Genomic DNA, 22,032 nt, shown 5'->3' on the forward strand with positions numbered 1-22,032 from the left:
CTGACACAAAGCTAGGATTGGGTGATTTTTTTAGCATGTAAATGTAAAATCCTTAGCAACAATGTTGTCTCAGCAATCAGATGATCTAAGATCTTCCTTAGTACTAGAGAAATAAATTCCCAATGGCCACAAAAGTCACTGTATTGATAAACTGGTTTTGAAGATAATTTTTAACCCTATATTGGTTTTATGTCATATTCTTGTGTACAAAAAAATATTAAAAAATATCTGAGGGCTGGGGTTGTGGCTCAGTGGTAGAGTGCTTGCCTGGCATGCTTGAGGCACTGAGTTCGATCCTCAGCACCATATAAGTGTAAAATAAAGATATTGTCTCCACTTAAAACTAAAATATAAATATTTTTTAAAAAATATCTGAGTACACACAACTCGTTTGGTTGGATATTAGCATTGTAGCAAATTTTCATCCTTCCTCTTATTTTAAAGAAGTGACACATTTTGGGCATAGTTGAATCCCTCTGTATGCCTCCTCTAGACCACTCCCCCGTCCCCCCTGGGACCCTCCCCCCACCATTCTAAATCGGTGGCTACGTTATCATGATAGGCTTGTCAGGTCTACCACACAGATCTGCAACCTACAATGTATGCCCTTGTTTTTGTACTTTAATTTTTCATCTAATATTATGTTTGTATTCATTTCACTTGATATTAAAAACATACTTTTTTCTAACTGCTATATTCCATTACCAGAATACATTTTGTATCATTTGTATTTTTACTGTTTGGCTTATATGGTTATATATTTTCTCAATTAAACGGTTTAAAAGTCCTCAAGGACTGTCTTAGCACAGCTAATATTTCCTTTAAATGAGCAATGATTTCAAATTCAAGTTTTAAACCCAAGAACTATGTTGGGTTTAAAGTTTTACAATCATGTTATCAGAAACCATGATTATCAACTTGATTCTCAGGATAAATGAAGCCAATAATATGTTAGCTATTTACATTTTTGTAAAATTCTTAGGACCATGAAATGGTAAGACTGTCTTGAAAACAATGAAGCCTTATAAATGTTGCTCTGTGACCAAGCCTCATCCAGTGAACCAGCTCGGACATCTTCAGTGTCCACATTTTCCCTTCCAATGGAGATGCCGCAGAATGCAGGGTGCCGATGACCCCTAGCCACAGAAGCACCTCACCTGCTTTGGTTTCCAGCCTGCTCAGGTCGGAACTGCTGGGGCAGGAGGAAGCCCTGGCGCGCCTCTTCCACTGGTCCCTAGGAGGAAGCAGAGCACACAAAACACTCAGCTCAAACATTTCTATTTTTGTAAACTGGCTTTGCAGTTTCTAAAGAAACCACAGAGATTTGTTTATAAGATGGGTCTTCATGCTCCATGTCCTGTTTACTTTGACCTTTGATTCCCAACTAAGATTTACCTTGGAAAAACAAGTCAATTTGCTTAACACTATAAAATTCAGTTACTAGAAAGAACCAAAAAATAAATCCAGAATTACTTTGCAAATGAAAAAGAATTGATTAAGGATATGGACCACAAGAGGTCACTGTTACAATAAGAAAGAACTCCCGGTGGCTTGGTTCAAAAGCCTAGCTAGGCTTTGGGAGCCGGGAGAGAACTTGTCCCTCTCTATAGACAAGGAAACTATGTCTCAAACAAGCCCAACGCCCAAGGTCACATAGCAGGGTCAGTTCTGGAATGTGGGTCTCATAATTTCCAATTCACTGTTATTTCCACTACATCACAGTATGTCCTGTTTCCTTTTTTAAAAATTATTAATGTTGTCTAAAAATGTTTTCTTAGAAATATTTTAAATGTTAAAAAACTGAAGGTATATCCAGGCAGTCCTCAGATGACAGATATTTGGGGTTTCAAATACAAGTGGTGGCTGGTCAATGGGACAATAAGCTCAGGTTTTTAAAAGTTATATTTAATGTATGAACTGTCTCTGAAAGATACAACTTCCCTTTACGGCTAATATCTAAATGTACTTTTTAATATCTGTATAAAAGTCCAAGGTAAAAAGCACCAGTAGACTGAGTTCAGATTTTACAACAAAATTTCTTTTGGGTGACTCAGTATAATATTTTCTCCAAAAAAAATGCATCTACATATGGCCATGGTCACCTGTGGACACCTGTGTGTGTGTGTCTGATGCTCCTGCTTCCTGTGTAGTGAGATCCCAGGGAACACTCAAGACACGTCGTGGCCCTTAACCTTTATTACTGTCCTGAAGATTGTTCGCCAAATATCATTTTTTCCTTAAACATGTCCTTTTAAAATTATATAACACTTTCTTTTATCATAAAATGGAAAAAAAATCAAGGTAATTTTTTAAAAACCCTAATTAATCCATACACTGCAATAGTTATTTTTGTACACCATAAAAACAGATCTGGTAGCAAGATGGTCCTAGCCAATCAAATAACATGGGGAATGAATGAAGTTCTCTCAAAGAAGGCAGAAATAAAGGAATGCAATCCAATAAAAAGGTAAAATAAATGAGAGTTCAACGGGGTGTAATGTCAAGAAAGCATCCCTATTTATCACTCCTAGAAATAATAAGAAAGTTGGAGAATAAAGGCAAGGCTGCCGCCTTCTTCTTTTTAAAATGCATGCCTGCCTTAAACAATTTTTGAAGTCAACCAAGATCATTTTCAACTAATGGACTTTCAAAGTCACTGGTCCACTCTCCCTGAGGTCATGGCCAGTGGTAAGGTGCTTCCATTGAGTATCACATCTGTGTATCCTCATTTCTAAAAAAGGCAAAATAAAGAAAGGTTCTTATTATGTACAAGAACTTGTCAGCACTGTATCCTATCAGTTCTCAAGAAGAACACAGAATTGGAATGAACTGTCTGATTACCATGGTGGAGTATTCTGCCTGGTTTCAAATCCTTGGTCTTTTTTTTTTTTTTTTTTTTTTTACTAGGGATTGAGCCCAGGGGCATTTTACCACTTAGCCACATCCCCAACCCTTTTTATTTTTTATTTTGAGACAGGATCTCTCTAAATTGCTTAGGGCCTTGCTAAATTGCTAAGGCTAGTCTCAGATTTGCAATCCTCCTGCTTCAGCCTCCCAAATTGCTGGGATTACAGGTAGGTACAACTTTATCGGCACTGTGAACTAGGGAAACTTAGAGAAAGTTTTTGTCATCTGAAAACAAGGGCAATGCCTCCATGTGGTACAGTGACTAGCATGCTGGAAGAACTTAATAAATTGTCAATATTATTTTTCTTTTCCCTCAGAGTTAATAACCTGTCTGAATAGTCCAATGCTGGATATGAACATACAAGACATTTCCCTGATGAAGTTTAAAATCTACTTTGAGAAACTAAGGAATACATTTTAACACAGAGGTATGCTGAGAGAAAAATGATTAGTAATTGGGAGAAGTAGAATATAAGATGGGCCTTAAAAGAATAAAAACTGGCCAGGTACAATATATACTTGTAATCCCACCCATTTAGGAGGCTGAGGCAGGAAAATTCAAAATTTGAGGCCAGTTTGGGCAATTTAGCAAAATCCTGCCTCAAAATAACATATAAAGGGCTGGAAATATAACTCTGTGATAGACAACTTGCCTAGTATGAATGAGGTCCTGGGTTCAATTCCCAGTGGTGGAAAAAAAGAAAAAATCAGGGGCTGGGGATATAGCTCAGTTGGTAGAGTGTCTGCCTCAAATGCACAAGGCCCTGGGTTCAATCCCCAGCACCACAAAAAAAAAAAAAAAAAAAAAAAAAAAAAATCAAACTAGCAAAAGAGGAGAAAAGCATGAGTAAATGTGAAGAGGGGCAGGGGAACCCCATACTCAGGGTAGGGGACAACTGCACAGGGAGAGCATGGTGGCTACAGAGGTTTCTGCTGGATAAATTGGAAACAGCTTCCTGAAACTTTGTCTTGGGTAATGGACCTAATTTGATGGGCAATATGGAACTGTTACAATAAGAAACACCGTTAAAATAAGAACGAACTCTGGTGGCTTGGTTCAAAAGCTTTGGGAGCTGGGAGAGAACTTCGTCCCTCTCTATAGACAAGGAAGTGATGGGACCTTGGTTAGGCAATGACAAGAGTACTAAGAGGCTTGGAGAGAGGCAACAGGGTCTATTCTTTTCAGTAGGCCTGAAAAAGAAGGAACAAAGCTAAGAGATCCCATAAATGAAGAGTTGATAGATGTAACGATTTCAGGCACTGGAAGAATAGAATATAGATCTAGCAGAACAGGATGGCAGGGCTACTGTCAATAGAAAAGGAGATTAGGGAGTAGAATGGTTTGAGGGGTCAGGCAAGTCTGGGTTTTACCTTGTTGAGTTTCTAATGATAAATGGAACATCTGCAAAGGGAATGTGGAAATTAAAAGGAGGGCTCCAATAAAGATCAAATTGGCACAAAGGGACCAGAGTCATCACAAGAGTAGTAGACTGGGGACAAGACCTCATCAGACACTCATGAATAAAGGACAGAAACGGGGGGAAAAGTCCAGAAGGAGGGAAATGGCTGGGTGTGATGGCACCCACTTGTAATCCCAACTACTCAGGAGCTAAGGCAAGAGGATCACAAGTTGGCAATTTAGAAGGATCCTGTCTGAAAATAAAATAAAGAGAACCGGGGATGTGGCTCAGTGGTAAAGAGTTTGCTTAGCAAGCATGAGGCCCTAGACCACATGTCTGCATGTGGTCTAAGCCTGTGAGAAAGAGAAATAATTGACAGGTCACAGAATCTTAGAACCAGGAGACAAGGTCCAGTCTGGCCACAGTAGGCCTTCCAAGGTTTCCATGGAGCACCACAACTGCAGTCTCCTAGTGAGTGAGTAAGGAAGAGAGGCATCAAGAAAAGAAAACCCTCCTTCCCTGAAGAAGGACAGATGGCCTTAAGTCCCCCCACAGAAATCTATCTCCCTCTTGGTACTACTAATGGGAAACAAATCTGCCCCCCTGCTTTCTCCTGATAATCCTTCAAATATTTAAAATGTTGCACTCAACATTTAAAGCCACGTCCTGTGGTTTACACCCCATGGTTCCACCATGTATAGCTCAGTGACCTCGGGTAAGATTTTGAGCTAAGCTTGGTTTCCTCATCTGTGTATGAAGGGGTAATAAATAACGGTCCCCTCCAACTCAAACTCTTTATGAGGATTCAATGATATAATATGCAATTCCTTAGCACAGCCCCAAGAGCATGGAAAGTACCCAGTAAATGTTTACTATTCTCATTATTGTCATTCACTGTTAACAGACTCCTCCAGCCCTTCAGCTGTCCCCTATAGGATCTGGTTACAAATCTCTGCCAGCCTGTTCTTGAGTGTCTTACTGTGCTTGAGTGTCAGTCTGTCTCTATCTTTTTAAATGTCTGGAACCCAGCTGAGATAATGATAAGGCATAAGGGGGAAAAAAGGAGATATTTGAAATAATGCAATCTAAAATCCCATTAGCAGTTTTGGTGGTCCCATTGCAGTATCGGTCAATTCTTATCTTTTCTGCAGCGAAGGCAGATGTTCCCCATCCGTGTTGGATCTTTACTCATTCTTATTAAATTCCACAATGTTGTACTTGGCAATGGGTTGCTGCCTATCACATGTTTTTAGATCTTGATTCAGTCATCCAGTATAATTGTTCTTCCCAGCTTCCTGTTCCATGTTATTAAAGATCATAATTAGATTGTACAATGATTTTTTGATGTACCCAAAATATAACAATTCCAGAAATTAGTCCTTAAAGTTCTTCTGTACAATTCTTCTTAGAGGCAAAACAACACTATTTCATTAGTTAGGATATCTTCATCTACATATAACAAAAACCTAATTCAACTGACTTCAAAAGTTAAGTGAAATTTATTGGTTCACGTAACACAAAAATGGACAGGTGGGGTGGTTTTAGGCATGATGTGATCAGGGCTTTGATCAGGGCCTCTGCAATTCTCTTAGTTGTGTCCTCCCTTAGTTCAGTCCATAATCAGGATGGAGTCCTAATGGAAGCAACATGTGGATTTTATATGACGTTCTCAGGCCTCTCCTCTGCTGCCCTTACATTTCAGGACACAAGCAAGGTCTTCTCCTCCTGGTCATTAACAAGAGTCCAACATGTTTTGCTTTGAACAACCAGAACAAAGCTCTGTAGCCAAAGCAATGCTATGCATGGGGCCACAGAGTTACTACTGCCCAAATGTGAATCAATCATGTCGGCAACATCTGCTCCTAGACCACATATACACACCAGAAATAAAACTTGTCTTTAAAGTATCTTTAAAAATATTATAAAATTCAGATTTTGCTATAATTCATATAGTTCTTCCAATTATTATGAATATAATTCTTTAGTTAGGAATCAGCAAATTTTTTCTCAAAGGATCAGCTAACATATTTTATAATTTGTGAACCAAGTAGCAAAGGTTAGGCTATTAGGTACTTTTTTTTTCAATATTTATTTTTTAGTTTAGTTGGACACAATACCTTTATTTATTTGTTTTTATGTGGTGCTGAGGATTGAATCCAGGGCCTCCCACGTGCTAGGCTGGCAATCTACTACTGAGCCACAACCTCAGCCCTATTAGATACTTTTTGTAACCACCTAAAAAGCAATAATTTAAAAATGTTTAAACCATTCCTAACTTGAAAGCTGTAAAAAACAACAATAACAACAACAAAAAATAGAGATAGCCAGATTTGGCTGCTGGGTTATAGTTTATCAAATTCTGCTTTAAAAAAATAACTAAAAATATAACAAATAATAAAAAGCAGATAAGTGACTTGGGAGCCTGAGACAGGAGGATCACAAGTTTGAGGCCAAAAAAAAAAAAGACACAAGTTTGAGGCCAACCTTAGCAACTTAGGAAGACTCTCAGCAACTTAGTGATACCCTGTCTCAAAATAAAAAAGGGCTGGGGATATAGCTTACTGGTAAAGTGCCCTTGGGTTAGATCCCCAGTACATTAAAAAAAAAAAAAAAAAAAAAAGGTGTAGATAAAAAGAAAGATTTAGAATTAAGAAAAAATATTTTTAAAAGTAAAGGAAAGTTTAAAGAATGCTTATGATAAAATTTAGCAAATTTTGAGATGAATTTTTCTTTGCCCTAAGAAAAGACACTGCATTTTTAAAATGTTTTTATTAGTTATTGATGGACCTTTATTTATTTCTTTGTTTATAAGTGGTGCTGAGGATGGAACCCTGTGCCTCACACATGCTAGGCAAGCACTCTACCACTAAGCCACAAACCCCAGCCCCAAGACACTGCATTTTTAGAATTGGCTTAAGTTTTGTAGACTCAAGGCAGTTGTGGGGAGCCACTCTGAATGATTTATATCTTCCATCCTGGAGCAGAGAGGCTTTGACCATCACTACTTCTTGTAGTGAACTAGACATTGCCCCAGTCCCAGAAGTTTAAGGACGTGTCTTCAGATGTATGTGTGTGGCCCTATAGCCTCTGGGGTTGAATTACACTCACCTGTCCTTTGTAACCCTGACCCTTCTGACCTTTTTTGGATGACTCTCTAAGAAACAGGGTCCCTCTGATAAAAGCTCACTTCTGAACATGCTAGCTCTCTCTCACCTGCTTCTCGTGACTTTCTCTTGCTCTCCCATTTGGGGAGCCTGAGGCCAAGAGTGGAGAAGGTAAAGTTTAAAGTTTGTTTAAAGGTAAAGTGTGTGTCTGTGTTTTATTTGGTGTCCCTGGAAATTCACACAAGAGACCTTAAGTTTAGCTGCCCACGCGGGTCAGAGGCAGCAGCAGGTAGTGAATATATAAGGCTTTGTAGCCACATAATCTCTGTTATAATTACTCAACTCCCAAGCTACTTGATTTACAAAAGCAAGTAATGGGTTGGATCTAGCCCAGGGACTTAGTTTGCTGACCTTTGCTTTATAGTCTCTTGATACTTTTGACTGCAATTTGGAAATGTTACCACCAGGGGGTGGTCATTCCTTCATCATGTCTTCATGGCTCAAAGAGCCAGATACATTTTCCAGACAAGATTAGCACTCTTTCTTAATAACTAACCTTAAAAGCAGAATTCTACTTCAACACAAACACAATGTCAAAAAATGTGATTTTAAAGGAATATTCACAAAATTTAAGAAAGGCCTCCAAGGTACCCATAGCATTGGCCTATGGCCTAAGATAAAACATACATACATGCTAGTGCCTTTTTCAATAATCATTACTAGCTATCACTCAAGGTTATTTATATAAACTTGATTAAATATTGCTTGATTAAATATAGCTAACCATGCTAACTTAGTTAACTGTAAATTCCCTTACTTAGAGTAAAGGCACAGTTTTATGCTTCCTTGAACATTTAAGGCTCCATATTTTCCGGGCATCCCGTGTGAAAAGAGGAGCCATGAGGACTTCAGTACAGGGAATAGTCACTGTGGAGACTGAGGCTTTAGCAACTTCCATCTCAGCTTTCCAACCTCAGTGGCCGAGCATGTGCTCCCCACACATGACCCTCTGCCACCAATGGTCTCCCTGCCCAGGCTCCTGGCTCCCTAGTTGTCCTTCACATTGCAGCTGTCCTGCTGAAAACCTCTCAGTGGTTATCCTTATTTTAAATTGGACTCATGTGCCTGGGAGTGGCATAAGAGGCCATCAATCATATATCTGTAAGTTCCCTCTGTTCAATTCTATGGCTATCGCCTCAGGTTGCCTCCTGCCACCACCATGTCAATTCCCATCTCTAGTTTATTCTGCTCCTGATAAAAATCATTCCTTTGAGAGGCAATACCCTCAGAATTTGGTCTCAGACCTCTAAACTCCCCAAACATTTTCTTCCAGATCTCTTTTCATTCCTGTAGCATTAGAGCTAATCACTCTAACAGTGACTCAGTACTTCCAAACCTCTTGTGTACATTCAGATCACCTGGAGATCTCATAAAAATGCAGATTCTAATTCAGCAGATCTGGGGCCTGACGTTCTGCATTTCCAGCAAGTGCCCAGAGGATGCTGATGCTACTGGTCTAGGGACCACACACACATATGTAGCAAGGACTGATACACTGTAAGCTCCCTGGGGATGGAATCCATTCCTGTATCTCCCTACCCCCCAGCACAGGGCTTTGCTCATCAGAAAGACTTGAATGGAAACTGTCCAGTAAAGTGGGCTACAAAAATCACTCTAGCCAATGCCTGTCTTTCCCAAATGGAATGTTTTGCACCTACGTCACCATTAATTTCTTAAAGGAATCATGACTTCATTGTTTATGAGAAAAATGACATATTTATTATTTTTTAAAGGCCAGGCAATATAAGAAAGTACAAAGATTTTAAAAAGTCATCCTGGATCCCATCACCCAGAAATAAACATTATTAATATGCAATAAACATCATTTCAAACATACTTTTGCATATATCCAGTTAAAAAGACAGATTGAAAGAAGGGTGGGAGGGAGGGTAGGTGAATGGATACATATAGATGAAATCAGACCATACCTGTTATTTAATGAAAAGGTATTAAGTATAAAGTTTGTTTGAATTTAACAAAGAAACAGAAATTGAGATGAGATTGAAGGAACTGAAGAGCTTCAGATGAATGGGTCTTCACAAGAGATATTAGTTTCTAAAAGATCTCTCTAAAGTTAAGAAAAAAATAATGAAAGAATTAGGATGCTAAAATCATCATTTAAAAACTATCTTTCAATTCCAGGCTATAATTACTTTAACAATCCATTCCATATTATGAAAGTGAAGGGATTAGCATTCACACTTCCTCTTCAGCACTGGTTCTGGCTAATTATATTACCACTACGCCATCAAGGTTTCGGCTCCATCATTTTCGGAGTTGTTCGGTCTAAATATGGAAATAAACTGAATACTCACCACAAATGCTTTCACCATAGCTTCTTCATTTCGAGTTTTGAATTCTGACTCATCATTTTGTTTCTAAGATTTTTCTAGAAAGTGCATGAGTAGTATATTTCCCAAGTTCATTCATATTTGAAAGTGTCACACTAGACAGCTGTCTTTTTCCTGAAGGACAACTTGGCTTGTGACGCAATTGTTGGGTTAACTCTTAGACATTTCTTAGACATTTCTCCACTATCTTCTGGCACTGGGTGATGCTCTAATAAAGCCAAAGACCAGCTTGCCTTTTTATTCTTTCATGTGGCTTGCTTGTTCACAGAACCATAGGATACCTTCTTCCATACTCTTACCCAATTAACAACTGAGTATGTACTATATACTGGGTAGTGCTTTTTAGGGTTGAGTATTGTTGGAAATGCCTTTCTGTGAATCATTCAATACCAAATTTTGTTGGGACACCAGGTATCCATTTGAGCTTCAGATTTTTAAGTCTGTATTCTAGAAAGTTGTGTTTTGTCTTAATTTTTGTTGATTTGTTCTTCATTCTCCAAAGGTCATTGTGAATATTAAATGAATTAATACACATAAATCTCCTCATGTGGGCATGTAATCGATATCTTGTAACCCAAAGAAGAGCTCTTCTTTCTTTTTTAAAAAAGAGAATGGTTGCTTATCTATAATTTCTGTGAGATAATGGGAAACTCTCAACACTTTCCATGTTTGGGGAGGATATTACCTTTTGTGATGTGTTTTCTCCAGTCTCTCATGATGTCCTTTACATATCTGAGTTCTTGTCCAAGGCTGGTTCTTATCCTAATATAATCTGTCTTTATTTGTTGAAGCCAAATAGGATCCACCAAACTAGGGTACTCAGTACTTTGTTTTCTTGAATATCCAATCACCAGCTCTATTCTTTTGGTTGACTTGGCACTGTGTGTCCCTCCTCCGTGTGTGTGGAACAGACTGACGTGACTCACAGAAAAGCCCCCTTACATGACAGGCTCCTTCAGTTCTAATCCAAACCTCTTCCCCCAAACACACACAAACCCCCCAGCTCACAGACACTGAGGAGAGCATGTCACTCTGCCCCAGGCACTTCATGATCTCTATCTTGAATGGCATCCCTGGGGGGGTGCTCTCTCTCTTCCTGCGGCCTGCCCACATCCTTACAAGAGAAACCTGGTTTTTGCTCAAGGTCTAAGGAAGTCATCTTTACTCTCAAATTACCCCTGTGTCCATCTAGATTTCATAGAATGTGGACGATCAGCTAGATTTTTTGGTTGCAATGTTCTAAGTACAAAAATCTAATTAAGATTTGCCACACACTGTCTCTGTCCAAAAAATGAAACACAAAACAAACAGAGCAGTCTATAATGTGGATGTGGTGGCTTCAAGAACAGCTGGATCTAGGAATTTAAATATATCATCCTTGAGCTTGATCACTATATCTCCATTCTTTGGTTCTGCTTGTTTACATTCCATTTCCCTCTCAGAGTCTCTCCCCAAAAGGCAGTGAAAATGACAGTGTTGGCTTCAAGGCCATATCATCTTTACAAGTTTGTGAATCTGGAGAAAGACCACTTTCCTCTAAGGCCTCTGAGTGATTTATGTGTATTGATTCATTTAATATTCACAATAACCGCTGGAGAACAGGAGAGATCAGGGAGGATAAAAGCCCAGGGAGGAATACAGTGGGTCTGGCTTGGATCGTGTGCCCATCTCTGAACCAACTGTCATAGCTGGGAGAAGCTGCAGCACTCTGATAGCCAGCCCTGAGTGACACAGCTACCCCTGGGAAGGGAGTTAGGGAAGGCCGTGTCCGTCCTCATCCAAACGCGGACAGAGCAGGATTTACTGTATACTGTCAGAGGGCTTGCTCCCAGAGGGAAGCTTGCCAGGGAAGACAAAAATTTCAAGCCTGTACTGCAATGTAAAGTTTGCTCCCTATTTTATAGTTTTATACCTTTTTTTTTTTCTGTTTTGCTGACATTTGTTTCTCTGTTTTTCACTCTTTGCTACTTTCATTGGGTTTCTGCAGAATGCTTTTGCTTTACCATATTAACCTGAAGCCCACTTTATTCTTTATTCCAACAATACTAAGGGCATTTGGTAGTTTTAAAGAAGACTTTCAAGTCCTATCAATCATTCCTCAATCTACAGTGAGGGCTAGGAGGGAATGGGAGTGGAGGAGCAATTATTTTCATTTAATAGACTAAAAATTGAGCCCTAGAAGTGTTAGGAAACTGACACTAAACCATTCAGTTATATCAAGAGGTTGAGAGGGAACCAAACCTAACTTCAGAGATCCTGGCTCCTAGAGAAGACTTCCAAACTCTCCACAACAACTGACTGCCTTTGGGCTCTTCCAATGGATCACATTTCCAAATCATAACAGTTTGAACAGCATTTATACAGAAAGCCTGAAGAGGTACTTAAGCAGATATATAAAGGAGCTCATCAGATCAGACCACAGGATGGACAGAGAAATGGATGGACGGAGGATGGAGATGTACACATATACTTTTTCTTAATGGCAGCTTTATTATTTGTAATTCATATGGAAATACAAAGTAAGAGGTAATGGAGTATCGCTGTGGAGCAGGCCTTCCATGCCTTAAATGAATCCCTAAATGGTTACAAGGAAATTGTCATTAACTGGTGCATAGATTGAGGATGACAGTTCCATAAGTGTTTGAGTGTCTTCTCTTTTGGAAAGTTACATCACCTCCAATATCTTGTTTCCAGCAATACCTGGCTTTAGCAAATCCATTTTTCATCATAATGAGCATGAAGTCAGAATCCAGGCCATCCCGTGTCTAAATTATCCGTATTGTAAATTAAGGGTGTACAGATCAGTGTAGTTTCACTGAAATAAACTGTTCCGCCCTCTCCTGAGTGAGAAAACCACTCAACACAAAGGACAAACAAGCCCAGAAGGACCCCATGCTGGGAGCAAGCATGTCCTCACTTGCTCTGTCCCCTCTGCACCATCTAGCTATTCACAGTCCTTTTAACCCACTGTAATCTCCATTCCCTTCCCTCCTTTCTGCCAGCCCAGCTCACTGAGACGACTCTTCATTTCCCACTTTATGGTTTCAAGATGAAAAAATGTTAATTGAGGGTAGGGTTTGCACATCAAAACTGGGAATACTCCGTTGCATAGCGAAGATCATTTCTTGGAATTATTCACTTAAATGTTTACAAGAAACAATTATCAAGTGTCCCAGACTGATTCATAAATGTAATTAATGAGAGAATTGCTAAGAGTTTCCATTTTCTGGTTTGTTTTAATTCTACTGTATAAACTTTTTTTTTTTTGTTGGCACCACTTCAACAAAATTCCACCCCAGGATGAAAGGAGGTAAAGATTCATAGAGTAGAAATGTTATTGGAAGTTGAACTTGCCAGGGTGTACTGCAAAGCCAGACACACTCATTATCCGACACAAGGGCTGTCCTCACAAAACAAAAAAAAAGGAAAACAATTAGCGTTGCTGCCAACGCCTCATAATTTTGGACAGTCAGGAAGAAGTGCTTCCAGTTCCTAATGGATTTGTCCTTTGCTGTTTGTGGGATAAAATATGTAACTGAAAATGCCCTTGCTGTCCCAGACTGAGGAAGACATATGAACTCTGGCTTGCAGACTGTTCTGCAACATCTGAAGGTTTGCAAAAACAAATAAACAAATCAGACGGCTCTTGTCTGGTTTTTCTCGTCAGCTTTCATTACTGTAAGGATGGATGCAGCCAGATAAACGTTTCCTTTTTACTTCAGTACTGAAAGGAACACAAGTTCTCCCACTGCCTTTTATGTTGAAGCACTGAGGTCCACAGCCTATTCTTATTCACCAACTGGAAAAGATTGGTCTGCAATGGCCAGTTTGATGTTTTGTGCTCCAACTCCCAGAGTCCCAATTTGAAGTTGTTCTCTTCCACTTAAGGAGACATTTCATTTTTCCCTTAATTTAAAAAAATGTTCTGAATGCAGAGCGACATCACGAGGACTACTAGGTTGCCTAATACAAATCCCGTGTGTGTGACACTCTTTAGGCTGTGTTAGCAGACAAGGTCAGCTCAGCTCAACTAACAAGCTGACAAGCAGCCACTGTGGGGAACAGTTTTTAGTCTTACAAGTGTGTGAGCCAAAGTCAGACTCAAAATCTAAAGTGAGAGCAACATACGCTTGGTCTTAAAATGGCCCGTGGAATTTTATCTTGTTAAGCAAATTTGCACTGGGCAATTGTCCATGATGACCCAATGGAAAGTCCTAGAAGAAAATATCTTTAACTGAGTGACCCTGCCCAGCCCAAGACCTTCTGCCTATCTTAGCATCACTCTGCCTGGGACTGGGAAACAGCCTGTTCTCCCTCTCCAGCCTCCAACAATTCAGCCTTTTTTAGTAACACACCAGGGTAAAAATACACGGTCTATACAGAGAAAACCAGTTTCTCCATAAGTCCTAAATATGATAGGGAAAGCATTTCTCATGGATGCTCTATCTAGGAATGTGGTATGAAATGAAAACTTCTAATCATTCGATTATGAGGGGCTAACAGAGGGATAGCACAGGTTTCACAGGACTCTCCTGCTTTAACCACTAAATATTTAGTCCAAGTTTCTACTGGAGAATAAAATAAGTGTTCATGTCTGTGGCGTTAAAAACAGCAGACTAATCCAAAGGGAAGTAACAGGGCATTCTAGGCCAGTCAAAAATCCCAGATCATTCACAAAGAGAATGCCAGCTGTCACTCAGGGGCTGGCTGGAACGGTCCAACCAAACCTTATTCTGAAAACCCATGGAAGTAGATTCATGGCACTGATGAATAAAAGAACTCCTGAGGATTAAAAAGGGAATGATCTGCAATCAGTTCCATTCGGGCTTGAGAAGAAATCTCTCCTACGCATGCATTAACTTACAATGTGTTTATAATAAAAGGAAAAGATCAAATTAATCATCTATATAAGATAGAGAACAAATTGGTATTTAGTTATCTTGATCTGAAAATTAAATTAAAAAAGAATACTGACCCTCCACTTCCGAGACGAGATGGTAAGGATGTTGTTCCTTTGAACCCTTCTTGCTGTTTGATTTCTCTGAAGCCTCCAACATAAGTTAGTTGAAAAGGGTGGCTCTTCAAATGGCCAATGGTGTTTGAGTCTCTTAAATAAGTCCCATTTATTTCCACCATAGAGTTCCCCATCATGACCATTTCTTTGGATACCACGGTCTTCTTTGCTGCAATAACCAAGGAAATGTTTTGTTAAGCAATCCCTTTTCCAGGAGTCACTACCTTTCAACATTGGGGGTTTTTTATTGTCATTTGTTAGTTTGTTTGTTTTTTGGTACCAAGGATTGAACTCAGGGGCACTCAACAACTGAGTCGCATCTCCAGCCCTATTTTTGTATTTTATTTAGAGACTGGGTCTCACTGAGTTGCTTAGTACCTTGCCATTGCTGAGGCTAACTTTGATCCTCCTGCCTCAGCATTGTAAGCTGCTGGGATTACCGTGTACCATGGCACCTAGCTCAACACTGTTTTTCAGTTGAAGAATTTATAGAATTTTAAAGTTATACATTATTTGACCAAGACTAGACTTTTATGGTCAAAGCCTTTCTGAACATACATAAGACTTCACCATGATTTTAGGTTTGACATCAATTCTGCAAGTAAAAATGAATAGGATTTTAACTGTGTTGGCTTAGGGTCTACCTGAAGGTAAACACTACAGTTTAGATTTATGAACTACCTAATCCATTGATGTACTTCTTTGCCATAAAAATAACTCTTCTTCCTGAATTTGGCTAGTATTTTTTCATTTACAAAATATTTATTGAGTACTTCCCTGCTATCAAGCACGGCTTTAGACACTTGGGTGCATCAGTGACAAAAACGAGATCCCTGACCTCACAAGGCTTACATCCTAGTAGGTATAAACAGACAATAAGCAATACACCACAATAAGATAAGTAAACACCCTCGACCCTTGCAAAAAAAAAAAAAAAGCTAAAGTAGAAAAGTGAAGAAAGGTAAAGGGAAGTGGGGGTGTGGTAGAAGCAGAGAGCACTTTTGTTAGAGGGTCTGGTAGAGTGGGGACAGCAAGACCCTCAGGGCCATCAGAGGAGGAGGCACAGTGTTTCGACAGGGGACCAGCCAGTGTGGATGCCTGAAAGCAGGATCCTCTCTGGGAATGGAGTGTGAGGGCAGAGGAGGAGGGAGCCAGCAGAGGGTGGGGCCTGGGCAGGGCCCAGGAATGGAGGCCCAGCAGAGCACTGTCATGCCACAAAAAGGGGAGGCAGCCACATGTCCACAGGGCTTGAGAGAGGAATGAGCGGTGCAAGAAGGCGTCCTGACTCTGAAGCGAAACACATATTGTGTTTATGGATGCAGGTGCTTAGACTTCAGACACACTTCCTATCAGCAAACTGACTCTAGGGATTGCTTATTGTCTATGCTGCTAGTAGACTTGAGCCTGTGAGAAAACATTTGTCAAAGAAGAAGAAAAAGCAAGTCTCCCACGGCACAGAGGAAGGTGGCGATGAAATGAGCTTTGCATAGAAAAAAATAGTGTTTTACAAGTTTTTCCAAAGTAACTCAAGGTTCCTCTTCTGCACCTAATTAGTAACCAGTAAACCAATAAAAATTAATCATAAGAAAACCACCTATTCTACCACTCTGACCAAGCTCCCTGATTTCAAAACTCAGAACTTGAAAAGCTTGAAAGGAACCTGAGAAATTGGCCATTCTAACCTCTCTTCTGAGCACCATGCCACTTTAAATAACTTTACTAGTAAATTATAAAGCACACATTCTGTTTTAGATTGCAAGGAATTTTCAGCCTATTGTTATGTTTTAGCATTTCTTTCCTTCTTTCATTCACTCCATAGCTGTTTATTAATACTACTATGTGCTAGGGTTCCATGCACAAGTGAACCTGTGGTGATGGAGAAGTCTCAGGTATCCCATAGCTTCTAGAAGGGTGTGTGTGTGGGGGGGGGTGTGCCCAACTGTTCTTGCAAGTAGAGAAGCTGCACCCTCTATCTTCACAGTCCACCAGGGTGAGCTTGTCAGTTGTTAGTATAATGTGTAGTAGACAGCTGCAGTGGGGCTCACACTGACTCCTGGTGAAGGTCCACCATCAAACTGAGCATGTGTAAGGATACTCGGTGTCTCCCTGGCTAATACTGTCTCACATTGTTCTAATTCTCTAACAGACCATGGACAAGCTTAAACAAACAAACAAACAAAAAGTCACCTGCAGCATCACCATGAAGGCAAAGCTCCCTTCACAGACGTTTCTTGCATACCTGCTACACACCACAACCTGTTAGGTTCTTGGGCTACAAATGGAGAAAACTGCTTTTCTTATTGGAGTTGCTCAATATAGTAGAGGAGACAGAGAGGCAGATTTGTAAGGAGATCAATGTAGTACAGTGTGGCACCAGCCAGGTAATGAGGAGGCACAGAGAATGGAGAGGATTTGAGGGGTGGGAAATTGTTCAGGGCAAGATTCTAGAGGTGGTGAAGCTTTAGAAGTATCTGGAAAGATGAGGAAGAGGCAAACATAAGAAAAAGAAGCAAAAGATTGGAGTCAAAGGCAGTTTCATGTATGTACAACCCATACAAGCGGGGAGTAGGGGTACCCTGGCTTAATGCTCTGCTGTTGCCATCTTGAAATTCTTTATTTTATAAAAAAGAGTCTCCCATTTTCATTTTGTACTGAGCCAAAAAAAATTAAAGAGTGGGTCCTGCCCAAGGCTTGAAATAGCAGGACAGATGTGGGAAATGTAAGAGAGTGGGTGTTTCTGGTGCAGTGACTTCTAAAGGGCACAAGGAGAGGTGAGAGAAGGGCCTAGAACATTAGGTTGGGGCCAGATCACAACAGAGCTGTGCATACAAAGGAGCTGGGACTTTATCCCCTAGACCAAATTACAATTCCACCAAACCTGGTGTGCCTCTGGTTCTTGTATAACCTATGAACCAAGAATGGTCTTTATAATTTTGAATGGCTAAGTGGAGTATGGGGGGTGGGGATCAAAGGAAGAATACTTTATGATAGGTGAAAATTATATGAAGTTCAAATTTCAGTGGTTATAATTCATGCCATGGCTGCTTCCACACTCTAATGGCAGAACTGAATAGGTTGTGCAGAGACCACATGGACAACAGGGTTGAAGATATTTACTCTCCAGCCCTTGACAGAAAAAGTTTGCTCACTTCTGTGGAAGGCTGGCATTTTCCAAGCTGTGTTCCCAAGAGAGAGATTTCAAAGTCAGGCAGGTTTGGGTTGAATTAAAATCAAACAGATGTCTTTGCTAGATGGCTTTTCCCAGTCCATCCGACAGGCAAGGATTAGGTAGCACTTTCCTGACTTACTTGAATACTAGGCTCCTTTTCCAAGGAAAAGCTATAAACGTTTTTCTAGAAGTGTTCCCTGGAATTCCTGGAACTCAAGTTTGGCCAATCCTCCTAGAGGCACAGGGGAGCTCTGAATAGATTTCAGCCTGGGGATGATGCCATCAGATTCCTTTGCTTCCTGACCTCTGTGCTTTATGGAAGACATAGAATGCCATCATTTTCCGTGGGTCATGGGGATAAAAGGATAAGGCTGCTGCTGCTCACAGTCACATCCTGTTGGGAGCTTGGCTTCCCCAGGCTCTGCTGGCAGTTCCAAAGGCTAAGGGTCATTGTGTCCACCCTCCTGCATCTAACTGCAGAACCCTGGTGGACTGAGGGCAGATAAGGGGGAAAGACAGGGAGGGGGCAAGAAGTGATGAAGTTGGCAGGGCAGTGGCAGAAAAGGAGCACGGACTGAGCAGTCTTTAGGAAGTCATGAAGGTTTCATGAAGGAAAGAGGGACCGGCGCTGGTAGGAAGGTGGTGTCTGCATGAAGTCTCTGGCCTGAGTAACTGGGGAGGCATTAGCCACAGCATCAGGTCCTGCCTAAAACCCTCTCTGAACACAAAGCAATTAAACTGCTGGCCCTATGGGGATGCCTACCTACACCTCGTTCCCTTTCATTTTCTTAAATTAGGAACTCCAAACCTGCCACCACACCCCAGCCCTGACTGCCAGGTTGTGTCAGCTACAAATGACTTCACACCAGGGAAAGGCCTCACCCTCTATCTCCAGGCACAGTTGGCTCTCTGGCCTGTTACCCAACAAAGCCTAACTTTTCTAAACAATAGAGAGCCTCCAAAATAAAACTTAGGCAGCTCTGATACAAATGACAGGCACTCTGAGGCAGGAGAGCCCGAGTATCTTTTTTTTTTTTTTTTAATTGATGTGTGCTTTTAAAATGACCGTGACTTTTTACTGCCATTATTTCCTGAGTGCTGACACAGGCCGCAGGGATGCAATCCACTGCCAACAGGGTGGATAGAAGAACTGTAACAAAGACTGGCTTCAGAGCATCTGGGAGGTGCGGCGTCCTGCTGGGAAATGAAGGTGCTGTGGTCACACAAACAAGGGCTGGGCCCTAAGGATGAGGACAGTGCACCAGGCACGCTTTGCATCCCGAAGTCATCTTCACATCAAGGTGAACAGGTCAGCAAGCAGCAGGGGTTTCAAAAGTGAGCAACTGGGAGTTCATGCCTCATAGCAACATTTACGCTCAGAACCAAAAAAACATTTTGCTCACCAGAAGTGACCAGGGGCCCCAGAGCTTGTCCCATCTCATCTTGTCAAGTACTACCAGTTCTCTCTGATCTAAATGGTCTGGATGGGACTCCAGTGCTAGAACATTGGGAAATCTCCCCAGGTGACTACAGCTACAGCTGAGAACCACTACTGAACTAGAAGCAGAAATTGTGTTGTCTCTGCCTCACTCAATCCCTGCCCTGGCTTTTCACTGGAATAAAGAAAAAAGCCCAGTCTGTTGTCCATGTCCCAAGGCCTTGTGTAGCCCTCTGGTCCCAGTTCCTTTCACCTTTTCTTGTCTAGCTGCCTCCTGCCATGCTAGCCATTGCAACTTCCACCAGAGATGGTGCCCACCAGGGCCTTGGTACTTGGTTCAACCTGGGCACTTTAACCACAGATGTTTCCATGGCTGCTTCCTCCTATCATTCACAGGTCAACTCAGATGTCACCTCCTCTAACAGATCTTACAGAGTCCCCTCAGCTACAGCAAACTATCACCCCTGCCACAATGCTCCCTATGTAGTCATCTCCTTTATCTTCTTCAACTGCCCTATTTGTTCTCTGGTTACCATCCCTCTCCTCTCCCTAGACTGAAGGCTTCCTGGCGGTGGGACTTTCAGGGCCTAGGATGGTACTGGCACTTAGTAGAGGCCCAATAAATATCAGACTGAGTGAGATGTCAAACTGGGACACTGAGGTAAAGAAGCTGCCTGATGGTTCGCTTGGTCATAGCGCCATGGTGTGATGCGTGCGCCTGCACCTCCCTTTGTTTTTCCTTTCTCCTTGATTCTACCTCTTCTTCTATGTCAGGGATCACACAGGCAAATACGTGAAGCAGACTGGGGCACATGTGAACTGCAGGCCATATTCTAGGCTACAGGATGGGTACTACTCAGCTCCAATCATTCTCCATTGGAATGGGGACCCAGTTTCTCCAGATCTTGATTTTTCATAAGAGCTCATGAATCTGGATTCTTCTATGAGAATCTTCTACTTTTTATATGTTGGCAACTAAAAAAGAGAAAATGCTTATATGTCTAATAAGCACGAAGCTCAGGTGGAGGATTGTGCCCACCAGGTCCATCATCAGACTGTCTGTGACTGTACCTGCCGCTCTTCAGCAATCCTTGATGATGCAGGGAGGCCTGGTTCTGCCAGCTCCAGTAGTTTTCCACAGTGAGAGCCAGTTTATAATATGACCCTGAGCACACACTCACCACTGAAGAGAAGTCTCCTGAAGCAATACCTACCCTACTGTAGAGTGTTGCCTATTATTTCTATTCTACTTCCTTTTTAAAAGTGTGATCTACCACACTGATTATTGTCCTACTAATGGATTCTTCCCTGTAGTTTGGAAAACTCTCAGTGTGCCCTGGAGCGGGGGTGATTTCCTGAGAATGAGAGGTCGTTGCCTCTTTGCTCCAGGTCTAGTTACCTGCCAGCACTTCTGTGACAGGAACAAGAGTCTCATTCAAGTTTTGCTTATATTCACAGGGAATCAGAATGATATTAAAACCTAAGCTTAGTACACTTTGTAAAATTCTTAAATTTCTCATTAATTTTGAATGAAATTAACAACTTTTTGAACTCTAACTTTAAAATTATTTCTTTTCACCACTGTGAACCATCCATTTGGAAACCCTTATCCTAACATTCTTTTCCTACCAAGTGATATTTTTTAAGAACTGTGATATTTTTAGAAATTCTTTATAAATATCTAGAAAAATGTATGTTTCTTAGCCAGCTTTTGCCCAGTATTCTCAGTTTAGATAAAAATCACCTGGGGGGGTCAGGAAAAATCATATAAAAATATTTTTGTGCACACTTTCAAGAAGCATGCCTGTCCCAGGGTTTAAAGGAGGTTATATAGCCTTACACTCGGCGGGAAAGGATCTGTCCGGCAGAAGAGCCCCCTGGGAGGCTGCCCTGAATAAGCGCGCCCGGGCACTGCTTATTCTTCTAATCTTCACAGGGTCCACGGGGGGTTTAGGAAAGGAAAAGCAAGGATCCTCCTCTGCGCTGGGAGATGCCGGAGCTTTCGGTTTCTGGAAAGAGATTTTTTAAATGATTGGTATGAGTTTCTGTGTCTCAAATAAGGCTCACTACCCTGGAGCTGGCCCCAACCCTTCCAGAAGAAAACCAGGGCTTTCTGCTTGGCTTCATTCATCTTGGCCCCCTAATTCTACTGTCTCATTGGCCCACCTTACTCAACATGAGATATGTGTGTGTGTGTGTGTGTGTGTGTGTACATATTAATTAAAATGTGTTAAATATATAACATGATATATTTACATGTATATGTGGGTAAATATGTGTATGTATATATATATATATATATATATACACACACACATACATATATGTATGTGTTTTAACTGTTTTTGTCAATTGTATTAACCATTCTGCTGTACTGGTTAGTGTATTTGAAAAAACAAGTTACCCATGCTGGCAAACAGATATTACTTGTATATAAAAATATGTATAATATATTCAACATGCCTTGCAAAGTTTTGTGTTCAATTTAGCTCAGAAAACACTTATTGGACCCTTTATTTGCCAAGACTTATGTGGTCTATAAATGCTACCTTTACATATCCTGGACAAAAGTATTTTTTAAATAATGCC

The 22,032-nt window shown here is 40.8% G+C and overlaps 1 protein-coding gene and 1 non-coding gene across 2 annotated transcripts in view; one reads left to right on the forward strand and one right to left on the reverse strand.

Moving 5' to 3' along the window:
• The window catches only part of Armc2 (armadillo repeat containing 2), a 109,076-nt gene that overhangs the window by 69,155 nt on the left and 17,889 nt on the right, over positions 1-22,032 (reverse strand). Inside the window, exons 4-6 of the mRNA XM_076859872.2 lie at positions 21,284-21,452; positions 14,798-15,005; positions 1,158-1,234 (exon numbers count right to left, since the gene is read on the reverse strand). Coding sequence (XP_076715987.2) covers positions 1,158-1,234; positions 14,798-15,005; positions 21,284-21,452 — 454 coding nt within the window. The remainder of the gene's footprint in view (positions 1-1,157; positions 1,235-14,797; positions 15,006-21,283; positions 21,453-22,032) is intronic.
• On the forward strand, positions 3,623-3,696 carry Trnal-caa (transfer RNA leucine (anticodon CAA)). The gene has a single exon. It is a non-coding gene; the product is annotated as a tRNA-Leu (tRNA).

This window comes from Callospermophilus lateralis, chromosome 6 (assembly GCF_048772815.1).
Source record: "Callospermophilus lateralis isolate mCalLat2 chromosome 6, mCalLat2.hap1, whole genome shotgun sequence".
Taxonomy (NCBI): Eukaryota; Metazoa; Chordata; class Mammalia; order Rodentia; family Sciuridae; genus Callospermophilus; species Callospermophilus lateralis.